The 16,799-nt window shown below is 41.3% G+C and overlaps 1 protein-coding gene across 1 annotated transcript in view; it reads left to right on the plus strand.

The window, feature by feature from the left end:
• Positions 1-16,799, plus strand: part of TET2 (tet methylcytosine dioxygenase 2) — a 74,243-nt gene that overhangs the window by 43,338 nt on the left and 14,106 nt on the right. The window contains exons 2-4 of the mRNA XM_037380487.1: positions 6,588-9,972; positions 12,202-12,292; positions 15,888-15,981. Coding sequence (XP_037236384.1) covers positions 6,588-9,972; positions 12,202-12,292; positions 15,888-15,981 — 3,570 coding nt within the window. The remainder of the gene's footprint in view (positions 1-6,587; positions 9,973-12,201; positions 12,293-15,887; positions 15,982-16,799) is intronic.

Consider the following 16,799-nt stretch of genomic DNA (forward strand, 5'->3'; position numbering starts at 1 on the left):
TTTCTCATTATATCCAAGCATAGGAGCATCTCGCTCCCAAAACCAGCAAAGGTGAAAGGGTGTTGTAGTTCAGCTTCCCTGTATTTGTGAAAGATGTGTAATAATCAAGGTGGTGCTCAATAAATTGAGCAATACTGGTCTTATATGTCAGCATACCAACACCCTAGATAATGTCAAACAGGCTAACTTGGGAAATAATACGTCTCTGTGCGATGGCACCTGGATCCACCATGCCCTACATCCAAACCACAGAAATGAGCTTACAACTGGCAAGGACAAGCATAGGTGCCAACCTCCTCTTGAATGTTCTGGTTATCACATTAGGAAGGTCCTTTTGCCTCTTAAATCCAACCTGATTCTGAATTTTGAGGTTTTGGGAAACATCTCTAACCTAGTCATACTACAGTGGCTTTACAAGTGACTAGAAGAGGTGTGTTGTTCTGTTAGAAGTGCTACATGGTACGATTAGGTGCAAAGTTTGTATAGGGCATAAATAACAAAAAAACAGGAACTGGAGAGCTGTGTGATGCAACATTATAATTCCTATTTACTCACATTTTATATTCCTGAATTCATTTCCCTCAAGTAATTTTTTTTTCCATATTGTAGAGGCATTTAATTTTTGCTCCCCTTGATGTTATGCAATTGTTAAAATAGTGCAATTTTTTAATGTCTGGGTAAATACTATGCAGTATCCAGTCTTGTTGATAGTTATATAATATAGCAATGGGAAATCACTGTGCAGGCCAGTGTAGCTTTACTCTCTTGTCCTCTGCATTAAGGTAAAAAATTACTCTGATTCAAGTGTTTTTTGCAATCAGGTTACTGCATCACTGAAATGCAAGAAAATAAATTGAGGGGGGTTTAGCACTAGTTGATTTAAAAATGCATGAATTATGAGGCTTCTGGCTGGGATAAGATTTAATGAATTATTAATCGTCGTATTTCACAAATCCCATGCTCTTCATTCCCTTATGTCAGCTTATATCTATATTTGCTAGTCACCATTTTCCCTGTAAATTAAGGATAGAATAGCTATAAATTAGGTAACAAATTTTAGCCATCCCACATTTTCTTTTCTATTTGACCCAGATTATTCGTAGATCTAAATGCCAGAAAAGACAATTATATTCATGTAATATGACCTCCTGTAGAACACAGTCACAAAATCTTATCCAGTAGTTTCTAGATTAACCCCTTAACTGCTATTTATAGCCACAATCAGAAAGCAAAATGTGTATTTTAGAAAGAAATACAGCCCTAACTTAAAAACTTCAAGGGACATAGAAGGCACAGCATCCTTACGTGAGTTCTTTCCAAAGCATTGCTAATGCACTGAGTAAGTATACTATCCAAACAAAGAGACAGCTGAATGCAGTGCAAAAGGACCCCATTGTAAGCCACAGAGCCCAGCTAACAACAGAGTGTCCTTGTCCTTCTGGGGCCTCCTTTACATCTGCCTTGAAGTTTTGCTCTTTTCCTCAGCCACCACGCTTGCAGCGAGGCAGCAGTGATGCTGGTAGGGAGCAGAGCAAATCCTTAGGGCGTGCTGTGGGATTCAGAGCCTCAATCCATCTTGGATGTTAATGCAATCTCTCTTTCAAATCTGCTTTGGACAAAAGGGTTAAAATTCTCTCCCGTGGGTGCCTTGGCTTCAAGAAAAGCATGTTAAACCTGTATTTAAACAACAGGCCCACGTGGGGTTTGGTTTCTGATGGTATTGTATTTATTACAAACTACCGGCAACCCTGGCTTGGGAAGAAGCTGTTCTGTGAATGGCAAACCACCCAGAGTCTGGGCAGGCATACTCAGGGTCTTGCCTCTCCCATTAGTTTCCACATGGAAGTTTGCTTTGTTTCTCAGCGTATAAACACAGTGCACCTTAAGTGCAAACATACAGGAAATCCTTAAACTATGCCACAGTTTTCATATGTGCAACATTTTATACCAGCAATAATGGAAATGTCTCACTAATAAGGGGCTTTGATGTGTTACATTGCCCACTAGCTATCTGAGTTGACTGCACATCTTTTCTCCTCTAGTGACATTTGCAGCTTGCTTACATGTGTTGACCTAAGGTACAGCTGAAGCAACTGCTACTTACTTAGGCCAGAGAAAAATTACATCCCATGATAACTACATGGCTATAAATCATGGTGTTGAGCATCATTTTAACTGCTTACACATCTTGTTCAAAAGTTTAAAAAGAGAAAACTTTGACACAGAGTTAATCAGAAACAATTTTGCATGTATGCAAGTACAGAAGATTTAAGGTTTTAGTACAGAAATTGAGCTTTCTGATAATGCCATGCAGGAGCGTCCTTACTTCAGAATAATGCTACTCATGCTTTTTCATTCATTCTTGAAATAGGGAAAAGAAAACCCTTCGCTTAGGACCTTTTTCACTTTTTGGAAGTTCAGGATTTAGACCTCTTTGCCAGCAGCATGAACTTCAGAGGAGAGAAGCAATGCACAGCAGCATGTAATAACACATAGCAAGTGAAGCCAGAAGTGAAGCCAGCTACTGTACCCAAGTGATAGGAGCAGGGGAATGTAAGCAGAAATACAACTTAGAAACTGGAGTTTGGCAGATCAGATTCACCTCCTCCCTAGAAACTGATACAGGGGTTTCTTGTCTGGGAGCAATTTAGACCTGTGTCATCTGGTGGTGGCAGAAGGGTGCCAGGAGGATGGAGGCTGTGGCACTGCTCCAAGAACAACCCAGCAAGCCATCAACAAGCTCACGGGTGTCCGACTTCGGCTTTCTTGAGTCTCCTCCTAATAATCATTGAAGCACAAGTCAGCTGAGGTCATGATCTGAGAAGGTATATTTCTGCTGGGGAGAAAAACCTCTGAGGAGATATATTTCTATCCCAGCTAACCCCAGAAGGGGAAACAACCCACCTGACATCCCACCTTTTGGTCCTTCAGGGCCATGAGCCACAGCATCCCCCCTGCCCTACTTTTTCTACTGGGAATCTTGCCCAGCTTTGCAGAAGATTGTACTACCTTGCAGTAGGTGTATTTGTCACTTTGCAATCACAAACTCCCCAGATATGGGTGCTATCTAAAATAAGGGATGAACCTCTAGAACTGTAAAAAAGTAAAGATTTTCCGTGGAAGAAAATGACATAACTAAGAGTACTTTTGTTGCCACAGAAATCTTTGTTGTGCCCTTAACAGCGCCTTCCACAGTCTTTTGGTATTCCTGTATTGATAGAGGTGCCAGGACTACACCAAATTTGCCCATAAAAAAACCCCCCAAACATCTGATACTCTCCTTCAGTACCTAGTTTCCAGTTTGTGCCCCGTAGGTGGTAAGAAATAAATGTACATACATTGATTGCATCTGAAAAAGTCAGATGGTGGTGGACTGAATTCTGACTTGAATGCATACTGGTGGGATGAGATGGTGATCCATTTGCACAGTAATGTGCTATATTTAAGTCATGCATCGTGGCATCTTCAAAGAGGCCAGTCATAATTATGATGGATTAGACTGCAGAGTCAATCCTAGATGCAGTAATTGTTTCACAGATGCTGCTGATGTGACTTGAATTTCTAATGAATTATAGCTGAAGAAAAATATGTGGAGCTTCTAAATGGTCTGGATAAAATACAGTTATAGGAAAGAGGAAAAAGGCTAACTGCTATGCTTAGGGAAAAGCAGATTTACTTTGAGAGGCAGACAGTTCATCCCACAACAATTACAAAGAGCACAGAGACCTTGTAAGGCACAACCAGGTCTACTTACTAGTAGCATCAAGAATATCTTTATGGTGTCTCAGTTAAAGCCAGTAATAAAGGTATTGCTGCCATTTGTCTTTTGCCAGTTTTAAATTACAAATAATTGCTGTGAATTGTAGCTCCTTGAGCAAGATTTGACTCAGGTGTGACTTGAGGATTGTGAATAATTGAGTGTAGACAGAGAGAGTAAGAAGTATAACACAGTCGTACAATCCTAGATGGATTTCAAAGAATGCAAATCTGGCACTTTTAATCGATGAATTAACTTTGTATTTCAAAGAACCAAATGATTCCCGTGTCCTTTACAATGTCTAAACCAGTGTCTTTTACACTGAGGGTGATCAGGATTTGGGGGAACTGATTGACTCATACCATGAAGTCTTTGAGAATACTGTGAATAATAGTCCATGCCACACAGTGAACGTAACCTCATGTTTTTTGAGATCAACGTGCACCTAAGGCTCTGTTTTGAAGCACAGATGTGCTCCTTTGAGAGATTTACAAGCTAAGTTTAAAGAAGTCAGGCAGCCCCCACTTCTAAATAAAAAGATATTTTTACCTATCAGTAAGGAGTTGAGAAGAAAGATTGTCTGGGAACTCTAAGAAGGAATTTAGTTGCAACCCACAGGGTACACCAGAACACAAGCAGCGAGGCAGACTTTCAGGCCCAGAGGAAGTTTCTCACAGCTCAGTCACACAGACTAAAACTTTTTAAAAAGAAATAAATATTTTAGAAACAGCTTGACAGCACAGTGTTAATTATTATGGTGCCTTTTATTTCATTTCATACTTGTGAAATACAGCAGCCCACACAATCATGTCTGAGGTGAGGTTCAGCGGCAATTTCCAGGTATGAAAGGTGTGAAGGAAAAGAATGGCTTACAAATTAGGCTGACATTTTATTTTTGAGATGCTCTGGGAGCATCATTCTGTTGCCTGGCCTAGAATGACACATCGGAGGAATACTTTTCATGGTGCTTTCTGTTAAGCATGGAATATCGTCTCCCTTAGAAAGCTGCAAAGTCTCGTGTCTTGTGGTACTTTAAAGCTAGCTTGGGAAATATACTGAAATAGATCTAGAATGGAAGAAGCATACCTTACCTTGTCAAGAAAGTAAGTGAGAGGGGGCAAACATTCTTTTCCATCTCCCTATTCTTAGCTTTCCCTTCAAAAACACTTTTTTAAAGTACTGTTACTCACAGAGAGAACTTGCTTACTTCTGTCATACAAAAGTAGATTGAGTACAGAAAGAAGAAAAAAACTTCAGGAGGTCAGAAGTAAATGTAAAACCAAGTTTGGTATAAGGAGGAAGTGCACAGAAGTCATCATATAGGTGCTTGCCAGTCAAAAAGTATGTTTGAATTGTCCTGATACTGAAATCAGAGCTGCAGGCAGAGGGGATTCTGCTGGATGTGCTGAATCTCATGAATTAATATTACTTAAAAAAAAATTTTAGAATCATATTACTCAACTAAGTAAGGCAATACTGAACTGAAAACTATAAATTAGATGTTGCTTAGCATTAAAAAAAATAAAAAAAAATAGTGTAGGATAAATACATAAGCAGAGCAATATGATAGGAGGAACTTTTCAGTATAGTTTTTCTTCCGATGTAGCGGCAATACCAGACACATGTAGTGCTTCTTCTGACTTTGCAGTCAAACCAGGGATGACCTGGTAATGGAGAGCCCTTCAGGTTCCCCTTTATGCAAACTAAAAATAAAAGCTTTAGGACAAAGACATGCATGAGTCCAAATTTTCTCTATGCAATCTCACATCTGTAAGACTCTGTCAGCCCGTCTTCTGTCATTTGTGACTGGTTGAGAACCATATAGCCAACAACAAATAAATTACAAGCAGTCAAACAAGGGCTTTATCAAAGTTCACTGGGATTGTGAAACCTGGGAAGATCCATGTGAACAGGATTAGCTTGTCATGATATGGAATTTGTTCACTGCACATTGTCAGTACTGTTATCCAGTGAAAAACTTTATTTTATAAATAAAATATAAAAACTGTGTGAGAAAATGGGTTTTCCATCCAAACAAAGAAGGAAGGAGTCCTAGCTCCACAGCTGTGGGGCTCAGTTCAAAACCTAACTGCATAGTTTAAGCCATGCTTGATGTCTATATGTAAATTTGAAAGGAAGTTAATACCTGAAAAAATACCACTTTCATCAAACCTTTCAGGAATCTCTCGATTTGTTTCTGTCAACACTACCAAGATGTTGATGAACTGTAAGAGTTCCTATGGACAGCAGTCAAGCGTGGCAGTCTCACACGTGTTGTGCCACTTGCGTGGTCTTTAGGAATGCCCATTTTAAAAGGCCTTGTCAGACAGCTGAAGACAGAAGAAAGGAGGTTTTCCTCTCTAACTGGCAAGCTTGGTGGCAATAATCCTTCAAGTCACACGAAAGAGGTTTGGCACACTTAATCAAATAATGGGATTAGCACCAAGTCTGGGAACTATGGTTTTGGCATGACTTTTGCCTTACCAAGGACAAAATGTGATGACAGAGGAGTCTTAAGCAAATAATTCAAAAGCAGAGAATACTTTTTGCACCATTAGGAGAGATTTTTTGGTGAAATATCTGCTTGTGCGTAAATAGGAGTAAGGAGCCACTCTGTATTTTCATTCTCCTTTGATCTTGAAGAACAAACTTTTCAAGAAAAAGGGAGACAGTGAAACACCCCTCAGGTGTGCCTCTGAGCTCATGTTGTGTGTGGAAGCTGGTCAAAGTAACGGGGTGTTTGAATGCTGCAGGAATTGTTGATAATTAGCTGTTCATCAGTGGAAACTAAAATTGACTTACATTCTCTCCTGTTCCTTTTCTCTTTCAGATACGTTCAGAGGGTAGCCTTGTGGATGGCCCCGGAGCAGGCCAGATGGAACAGGACAGAACCAACCATGTTGACGGCAATAGATTGAGTCCATTCCTAATATCGCAATCTTCTCATGGGTGCCAGGCAGAGCCTTCTGTGGTGAAGCTACAGAATGGAAGTCCAGCAACAGAGAGGCCTGAAGTTGAAGTAAATGGAGACCACAAGCGGCTATTCGTTAAAAGCAACTATGGAGTGCCCCACCTGAAGGGAAGTCCAAACAACCGCGTTAGCCCTGACCTTTTACAAGAAAAGAAAGTATATTCCAAATATATGCAAAATGGTGGGATAAAACGCACTTTTAGTGAACCCTCTCTGTATGGACTTCATGAGAACAAGAAAGTGAAACAAGACAAAGAAGTAAATGGAGAAAAAGCTGAGCCAGAGGATAATAATGAAAAACCAAGTGTTTCCAATTGTTACAGTGAGAAGAAACCGAAAAGTTTTACAGGACAAGAAAATGAAGCTTCAGATTTCATACAGTCTACAAGACACAACAGTGGTGGTTCAGAAAACCCTCATGACCTCCTGATTCAGGATGAGCAGGAGCGGGAAAACGTTCATTGCCACAACAGGGACATTGTCTTACTACTTAAGAACAAGGCAGTGCCAATGCCTAATGGTGCTACAGTTTCTGCCTCTTCCATGGAAAGCATGCATGGTGAACTCCTGGAGAAAACACTGTCTCAGTATTATCCAGAACATGTTTCCATAGCAATGCAGAAGAACACATCTCATATCAATGCCATTACCAGTCAGGCTACTAATGAGTTGTCCTGTGAGACAACACATTCATCCCATACCTCAGGGCAGATCACTTCCCCACAGACCTCAAACTCTGAGCTGCCTCAAGTGCCAGCTGTAGTGGTTACTGAGGTCTACAACACAGAAGACTCCAGTAAACCACCTGTATTGCCAGGTAGCTGTTCACTTCAGAAACCAGAACTACAGCTACAACAACAGATTCCAGGCTATGATCCACACCAGTTACCCATAGGAAACAGTACTGTTCGTGGAAGCGTAGGGCAGGTTCCCAACCAAGACCTCTCTCTAAGTTCCAGCAGTAACCTGCAGGCTCAGAGTGCCTCTCTGGAAAGGTTTTCTGAGCAAGCAGAAAAAAATGGTGCTTTCTTTAAACAGAACTCAATGTTTCACAAAGATTCCTCCGCTCCTCCTGCTCCGGAAATGAACAGTGCACAGTCTGTCATGGTGCGAGAAGGACACCATTCCTATGACAACAGATGTGATGAAACTCTTCCTGGGGAGATAAAGGATGAAGGGCAACAGCAGGGACCAATGTCAGAAAGTCCCAGCCTCAGCCAAAAGCAACTGCACCCTCATCAGAGACTTCCACAGCAGGCACAAACCTCACAAGATGTCAGTGAAAGCAACCTGCAAGCTGCTGTGGCCGCCTCAATTCAGCAGCACCCAGAAATGACGCCGGCGTCAGAGCCTCCCCTCCAAAACCTGCAAGCGCGTGGAAGTGAGGATGAGTTGCAGCAACACTACCAGCATTTCCCAGGACAGGGAGAACCTGAGATTCCTCTCAACAAAGCAAAGGACCAAGTGAAAGAGCCTGTGCAACAGGCTCAACATTACTCAAAACCAGCCTGGATAGAACTGGTTTCTACCCAGTTCCGCCAGGGAGAGCCTCCCCAAAAGCCCAGCGAGGCATTATTGCGGTCAGTTCTTCAATTCCAGGCAAACACAACAAAAGCAACCTATACAAAACAGTATGCTGGAAGTCCTGATGCATTAAAGGGGCCCTCAGGACAGCCCCAGAGCCAGAATATAATGCAACAGGAACAAACTCCTCTGCTGTACAAAAGTGAGACCTCCCAGCTGCAGCCGCATCCCAAAGCTGACCAGCAGCTGCCGTTCCAGAAACACTCACCGCAGCCACAGCTCACCAAGATGGATTCCCTACTCAAGTCCCAAGTGCAGCAACACCCTCCGCAGCAGCTCCGTTTCCAGCAAAGTCCAGAACAACAAGCTGAACAGCCTTTAGGGGCCCTGTTGAAACAGCAGCACTTGAATCCCCAACCGGGAGAAAATGAGCAATTCTTGCATTCACACATATTGCAGCAGATGCTTCAAAAACAGGCCCAGCAGGTGCAACTGCCATGCAGTCCGCAGCTAACCCCAAACCAGCAACAGGCTCTGCAAATGAAAAATAAAGGCCTGCCCCAAACTGTTTCCCACTCCCGAAGTAATGCTGAGCAGCCACTAGACAGGGCATCCTTCAATCAGCTTAAAGCAGATGAATGCTTTCAAACTGGGAATAAGTACATGAAATCAGCTGCATTCCCGCTGCACAGCCCTCAGCTAGGCCTAGAGCAGGTACAGAGCATGAACAACAAAGCTCCCCTTTATGCTCAGAAAGCAAATGCTAGTCTTCAGCATCCCTGCCCAAACAACATGCACTTGATTTCTGAGAAGAAAGAAAACGCCACAAATATCAAACACTTTGGAGCCAACAAAATGCAGGACTTGCAACATGTGCAGTATTTTTCAAATAACTTGACCGCAAAGCAAGATGTGAATCACTGTTTTCAAGAACAAGAGCAACAGACACAACAAGCTTCAGTTATACAGCTACCACCACTCCAGCAAACACAATGCTACAGTGGTGGTCTCAACCAAGATGTCCCGAGCCAACAAGTCACGCAGATTCCTCAGCGGTACTTACCACTCAGCCAGCAAACTGCCCCACACTCCCAAGACCAGAGAGGCTGTCATGTGCAGTCCCAAACCCCTAAGGATTTTCAAAAGCACGCTGCTCTAAGGTGGCATCTCTTGCAAAAACAGGAGCAACAAGCATACCAGCAACCCAAAACCGAGATTGGTCCCAGTGCAGCGCGCAAGCCTATAAAAACTGAGGCTGGCACAAAGTCTAATGTCTGCATGCGTCCATTAGCTGGACAGCTGGAAAACAAAATGTGGAAAAAACCAATTAAACAAGAGAATCAGCACTTTGGCTGCGAGAGCATGCAACAAAAGAGCATCATTGAGACAATGGAACAGCAGCTGAAACAGATACAGGTCAAATCACTGTTTGATCACAAGACTTTTACTATCAAATCACCTAAACATGTGAAGGTTGAAACAGCAGGCCCTATTACCATCCTGTCAAGAAATACCAGTGCTGCAGATTTTGACACTCAGACCCCAATCTTAGATCAACAAGCAAACTTGTCTGCTGAGAAAACCCCGACCAAAAGAACAGCTGGAACTGTTCTCAATAATTTTTTAGACTCACCTTCCAAGTTATTGGATACTCCTGTAAAAAATTTATTGGACACACCTGCCAAAACCCAGTATGATTTCCCATCTTGCAGCTGTGTTGGTAAGTGCTGAGATGTACTAAAAATATACTAGTTCACAGGAAGGAAATGAGCCTTCGAGCTGGGATCATGGGGTTAGTTGGATGTTTTTGTTGGAAGATTTTTTGGGTTGTTTTTTTTAGAACATTAATTAGCAAAGACTTAAAAAATTGCAGTTTTATGTAGTTATGCCTACTCCCCTTATCCAACCCTACACACAGGCCCTTTCTCAATATTTCATAAAGCAATTACCTATTTGATTTTTCAGTCAGAATGCTTATGGCCAGTAATGTATCCCCTCACATCCATTCTCCTTGAGCAGCAGACATGTAATGACAACATGCTGATAAAAAGTAGGTCATAACTTTATAATCTAATCTATTTGTCAAGGTTAGATATAGCATTTATAAAATATGTCTTGGGTCCAAAACTTGAGATCCTTACACCATTTTTTGCTCTTAACAGTGAAATTGCTGAAGTTTCCCTGAGTAAAGCCTAAGCAAAGAAGGGATGACAGATTATGCCTCACTTATTGCAAGAGTTTATCCTCCCTTTCACACACTTGTCTCCTGCAAGGCTAAAGAGATCAGCATTTTCTTAGAGGAGTTACACAAGCAGCATCAAAAAAGCAGTGAGGGGGACCCTCAGTGTTTCTTCATGGTGTACCCGATCTCCAAAAGCCAGAAGAATAGAGCAGAGGGAAGCAAAGCAGAGTGACCAGCATGGCCCCATAGCCAGAGCTTCCATCCAGCACTAACTCTGCACACAGCCAGGTCTAACAGGCACTTTCAGACTAATGGATTAATTGTTCAGGCTGCGACAAAATGGGCTGGGCCGCGGGGAATCTTGTTATAGTTTCACTTACAGGGATTTTGTACCAGCTACTTAAGAGGAAAGTTGAACCAATAATCCTCCAAAACTGCAAAATGGACCTTTTTTGCCTTTTCAAATGCTTGGGCTGTGTCTCAGAGGTGATCCATGGGAACAAAAAGAGGAGGTAGTGGATTTCCAAAGCTCCAAGGAGGAAAACTGGAAGCCAGTTCCTTGCTGTTCTTTGTTGGTTTGTAAGAAACCTATAAAATGTAGCTACAAAATTTTTTGAAAACACTGAAGTTGTTTGAGGTTTTTTTCTTGAGACAGTTTCTCCGATGTAGTTGGCACAAGTTTGTCTAGCAATCATTTCATTATCCTCACTACTTTTTTAGCCAGTACTGCAACTACTAAGTGCAAGAGCTTATTCTCCACTTGCATTGTAATTCTTCAGTCTTAGCAGATTCTCTAGGAAATCAAGGAGCATGAAACTTAGTTCCTGTCCTCTTTGAAGAATCCAGTGCTACAGCGTGATTGAAAGGGTTTATTGCTTTTTCCTACTAATACTTGTCCTTAGGAAGATTAAATTACGCCATTCCCCCATTGACACATTCAGGTTTATAGCATGCTTTCATCATGCTTCTGGAGGCTGTATGTCAAGAGCAGCAGCACCTCATCCAGCCTTTGGAGTTAGCATGGCAGAAAGCATAAAAGTCAGCCCTCGGACAAGTCAGCACAGCTCCACCACCTCCTTCTGAACCCAAGCAGAGCCTGGCCATTTCTTTCTCACTGCTGGAGCCTGCCTCCTGGTATCAAACTAAACATATAGCATATGTTCTGATCTTACCTACACACAGAAAACTGAGGCCACATTCTTAGCATACAACCATTTTGACTAACTCTTGTGCAGGATTTCTTTCAGCAAACTTGCTTTTTTTCATTTCATGAAGTCTTCTTGTGGGTGGCAGAAATTCTTTAGGTAACCTTACTGGCAACTTTCTCAAGCTGTAGGTTCCTACACTGTAACATGTCTGCTGAAAAACAAGTACTGTGAACCTCCCTAATGTCAGTATTGCCATTGTTATCCCATTTATCCTCCTTTCCAGATACCGGGAGAGAAGGAAGTGGGAGAAGGAGAAACAATTGTTTGGTGATAACAGGAAAATGCCTTTTGAATTTCAATGTAGAGCCTGAGATATGAAACAACTGTTTGTGCTAGCAAAAGGCACACAGTCCATATCACAGCTATTTGCAGGATTAGCCATGTGCTTTGCATGTTTTGTACAAATTGCGTGGGCATACTTTAGACATAAGTGTTTGAAAACTCTGACCCCAGACCCATACAGCAGTATTCTAATAAGCTAGATGTAAGCTTTGCAATGTGACTTTTTACATTAAGGAATTAAGCCTTGAAGTAATAACCTTTATTTTGTTTTAAACAGAGCAAATTATTGAAAAAGATGAAGGTCCTTTCTATACCCATCTAGGAGCCGGTCCTAATGTGGCAGCTATTAGAGAAATCATGGAAGAAAGGTAATTAGTGCAAAGGCACAGGGCAGATTAAAGTTTATCCTTTTGTGGATGTCAGAATTTTTCCAGCTTTTGCACATAAAGAAATAAACAATTGCAAATCAAGTAATTACTTGTAGGCTTAGCTCCTCCAGTGTTGCCAACATTACGCACTGTGCTATTCACCAGAGAGTCACAATATTTGACAGGGCTAATAGTCTGCTGGCTGGCACAGGCTGCACACTTTGAGACAGATGCCAGCAAACCCAAGCAGGAACAAGTATTCACCAGCCTGCCAAGCAAGACGGTTGGCAATGGTTGTAAGAGCAGGCATGGACCTGGTGTTCCCTCTGGGTAGGAGGACGCCGAGGTAGAAGAAAGATGAAGAACAGAATTATCAAACTCCAAAATGAGCACACACCCCCAAATTACTAAGTATATAGTACAGGCCTAAAGGGCTAAATCTAAATCAGTCACGTCCAGAGGAGTGCCACAAAATTGTTGGGTAGGATTTCAGCCCAAGAATCTATAAGTAGTTTTGTGAAAAAACAGCCCCTTCCTCGGAGTATTGCACAAAACCAGCCTTATCTTGATTGTGGACAGTCCTGTATCATCTTGCATCCCATGATATATGTATTCATCCAAGCCAACCAAACCAGGAATTTTGAACAGCACAGAATGGTTACATGATCTGTGCTGTTTGAAAATATGTGTAAGTGCAAAACCCATTAGCTTTTTTAAGGTATTTAAATTAAAAACTGTCACAAAAGTGACTTCTGCACTGTGAATTCTGCATTTCTTGTAGCTTTTGGCATGCATAGACATTAATTGTCAGATTTTTAGAGGTATCTGGGAATTCAGTCCCCCTTTGAACAAACAAGCAAACAAAAAGCTTCCCAGTAAGTCAAAGACAGATGGGAATTTGATTGATAATACCTTTAAAATCTGGACTCCAGAACTGCAAAGAAGCTGGAGCTAGTTGCAGAACCAAAAGCAAATGAGCATTATTGCAGGGCTGTGTCTGAGCTAAGGAGCAGCATTTCTTAGCAAGGTCTGTCAGCTTGTGCTCATCACTGCACAACCATGGGCCACTTAGGATTTGCCCTAATAATCCAAAACCCTTTGGATTACCTCTAAATCCTAAGGTCCTTTCTCTTTCTTTGAATCTCCTTCCCTGTGACTCCTGTGCGGGGCTTGCCCCAATACTTGTTTTCAGCTTTGTGAGCACCTTGAATGCATGTAAGCTACATAAATTAGCTTCTTCCTGTGAAGAGGGAGTGAACACTGACTCTCCTGAGAAGCTTCTTACAATTTGTTATCTCCATAGCTCTCATTGACTGGTTAATTCTTTAGTATTTACAAATAAATAAATAAAAGGAAAGTCATTCATGTCATGATGTCAATTATTAGAGATGAAACTTTTTTCATTTCTTTACTTTGGAATGTAGTTTTTCATCCTTAATATTGACCTCACCTTTTTTCTTTTTTTTTTCTTTTTTTTCTTTTTTTTTTTTTTGCATTTAATTTCATTTCATGTTGGCAGAAGGAAATCCTGAGAGATTATAGATAACATGCATCTACTCAGCCAGGTTCAGCAGAGTATAGCAGCAGCCACTTGAACAATGGCTAGTTTTCAACTGTTCATATGGTATGAACTGTGTGATTCTCTGACTGAAGAACTTCAGAACTCTTCCTCGTTAGTTAATTTTGTATCCCCAAGTTAAAAAAGCACTGAACTATAAAAATACTCTCAAGCACATGTGTGCAGTTGGTGACACTAATAACATTTGAAGCACTTTTAAACAGGCTTCCATGAATTGACTTTTAAGGTATCAGCACTGCCAAACACACCAGGATTGGGGTTTAGACTTGCAGTTAATATTTTAGCTGTACCAGAACAAATTTCTTGCAGGATCCATGATGGATACATACATTTTACCTCTTTCTTCTCCCAATCCTACTTCACACTCAGTGAGTTTTGCTCTGGTTTTAAAGCCAATCAGCACTGGCCTAAAAGCAAGCATGACAAACATCAGGCACAAATTCTTTTGTGACAGTGGAAAAGATTTGAGACAAAGTCCATTTCATTTGCAGTGTGTAACATACAATGTATTTTTATAGCGGCATCTGCACAGTTGTCCTGCGGTCCAGATTAGCAAAATAATAGAAAATGTTAAGTTTTTTAATTTATTTTTTTAAAAATGTGGTTAATTAAAGAAAGAAATGTATACTAACATCCAAGCCTAAGTAGGAAAAAGTGACCTAACAGTTGCCTGCAGAACATGTGTAGTACAAGTTGATTTTATTTGTATAATTTCCTGTGACACTGAAATTTCACAATGAGATCACATCTAAAAATAAGCATTCTTCATTTCCTTTACAGGACAGAAGTTTAAATACAAATATTTGCTCTTAAATATATCACCAAGATTTTAGTGCAAAAACAAGAGGGACGAAAGGTCAAAAGTTCTCAAGGCATCGTTAAATGTGTGCGCAACAGGAAGGAACTATCTTGATTGCTCTATAGGTAACAGGCAAAGAACAAGGAGATTGTGATTTAGTCCCCACACTTGGTTATTTAAAAAAAAAAAAAAAAAAGTTATGCCAATGAAAGCATCAGAATTCAAGAAATAGTGATGGAAATGCAATTTCTCTGGTCCCCAAAATGCAGCCAAGTCAACACGGTAGCTGGATCTGTAATGTTGCAGACCCTGCAGTTTCTAATGCACGACCTCACCTGAGACCTGGTGCGCTCTAGGGCTCAGCAGTGGGCACCCCCCACCTGCAGCAGCCCAAGGAGAGGCCTGGCCAGAGAACATGCCTGGAAATGGCTTAACAGGTCTGATGCTTTTTATTGATTCAAGATTTGCTTCACTTAGCACTTGCTGCATATTTCTACCTGGTCCATCAAAGGACATGGAAAGTGAATCCCATTTGCTCTGGGCAAGAGCACTACTTGCATGTGGGGCTAGATTCTGCCTTGATGGCATAATCTCCTTGATTAAATGCTTCAGCAAGAGCTGAGCTTACCCGCTTCAGTCTCAGAAAGTCACAAACGGCATCATTTGAGGGCACCTGGTGTTCCCAATGCCATATAGAAGTCAGGCAGAAGTAAATAAGTAATGTTTTATGAGCAGATGATAAAGGAAATTAATCACAACTTAACTGATTCACACTGTATCCAAACCAGAAACAAGCACAGAAAATTAATAATGAATACTGCATGCCAGCTGTTCCGTGACAACATAATTATATACATTTCAGAGTAACAACTTTAACCCAGAAATTAAAGAAAAATGTGAAATTCATGCCCAAAATAGACAGACTTAAAGTCCACTTTTCAAAATTTCATCTATAAATTCTCTACAGCAACAGTTAAAAGATTTGGGAATATTAATGTGATATGGATCATTTTTACTCATGCATGATGAGTTAAAGACATTTGCCCCTTTCAACATATCAATCCACCACTATAATAAAATCAGCAAGATAAACCGCATTGCACATCCCTCCCCCTGTAATACTCAGTGTTTAAGACTAGCAAATGTGCTCCATTCTTTTCAGTGTTCATGCAGAACCAAATGAATCTCCTTACTGTACATATTTTTGTTTGTTTAAGATTTGGACAGAAGGGTAAAGCTATAAGGATTGAGAGGGTTGTCTACACTGGGAAAGAAGGCAAAAGTTCTCAAGGATGTCCAATTGCTAAATGGGTAAGTGATGTACACAAATGTTAAGACTAATCTAGTTCAGTATGATGGTTCATGTAAGCAGACAGCAGTGACATGTCCTGTTAGCTGACACTGTGAAATTTAATATAACCCAACAGCAGCAGTACCACAGGGTGCCTGTAGCCTGCTCCCACCCCTGTCTCTCACACTCCGTTTACTTGTTGCACAGAAAATGGCAAGAATAAAATTTGGCTTAAAGATATGAAAACCTGAGAAGGAAGGCAGCTTCACTTAGATTTAAGATTGACACCACCATACGTTCTTATTGCTGTTTAATTGTAGCTTACAAGTAAGTCCAATAAGTGCACTCCCAGTTCAAGAGGGTCCTTAGGACACCCTCGTAGCAAACACTGTCATACTTTGGCAGAAATTACCAAGTAGTTTGGGTAGGCTCATGAAATATACAGGATGAGGAAAAACTGATACATGATTATAGTCTTTATGCATGCCAGACTGCACCTTTTTTTTCAGCAATACCCACAGTAGCACAAGCACTGAGAAGGACAGTCTTATTTGAACAACATCTGCTGCTTTCCTCTCATCGCTGTAATCGTTGTATGTAGCAAGGGCAGGTCACAAAACTGAGTGGCTCGCTGATCGTGGGTTTAACTGCTTAGGTTTGTGAGGGAAGGGGAGAGATCTCCCATGTCCAGTTATTTAGTCCCCGCCTTTCCCTGCACAGCTCCTGCCCCTAAGCACAGGTGTCCACCATCCAGCTCTGCGCAGGGAGGGATCTCGCTGCTCACTTCCTTTTGCCTACTAATTGAACCGGGCCGCTTGTACCGTAGTGCAGGTTCAGT

This window comes from Falco rusticolus, chromosome 1, assembly GCF_015220075.1.
Source record: "Falco rusticolus isolate bFalRus1 chromosome 1, bFalRus1.pri, whole genome shotgun sequence".
NCBI lineage: Eukaryota > Metazoa > Chordata > Aves > Falconiformes > Falconidae > Falco > Falco rusticolus.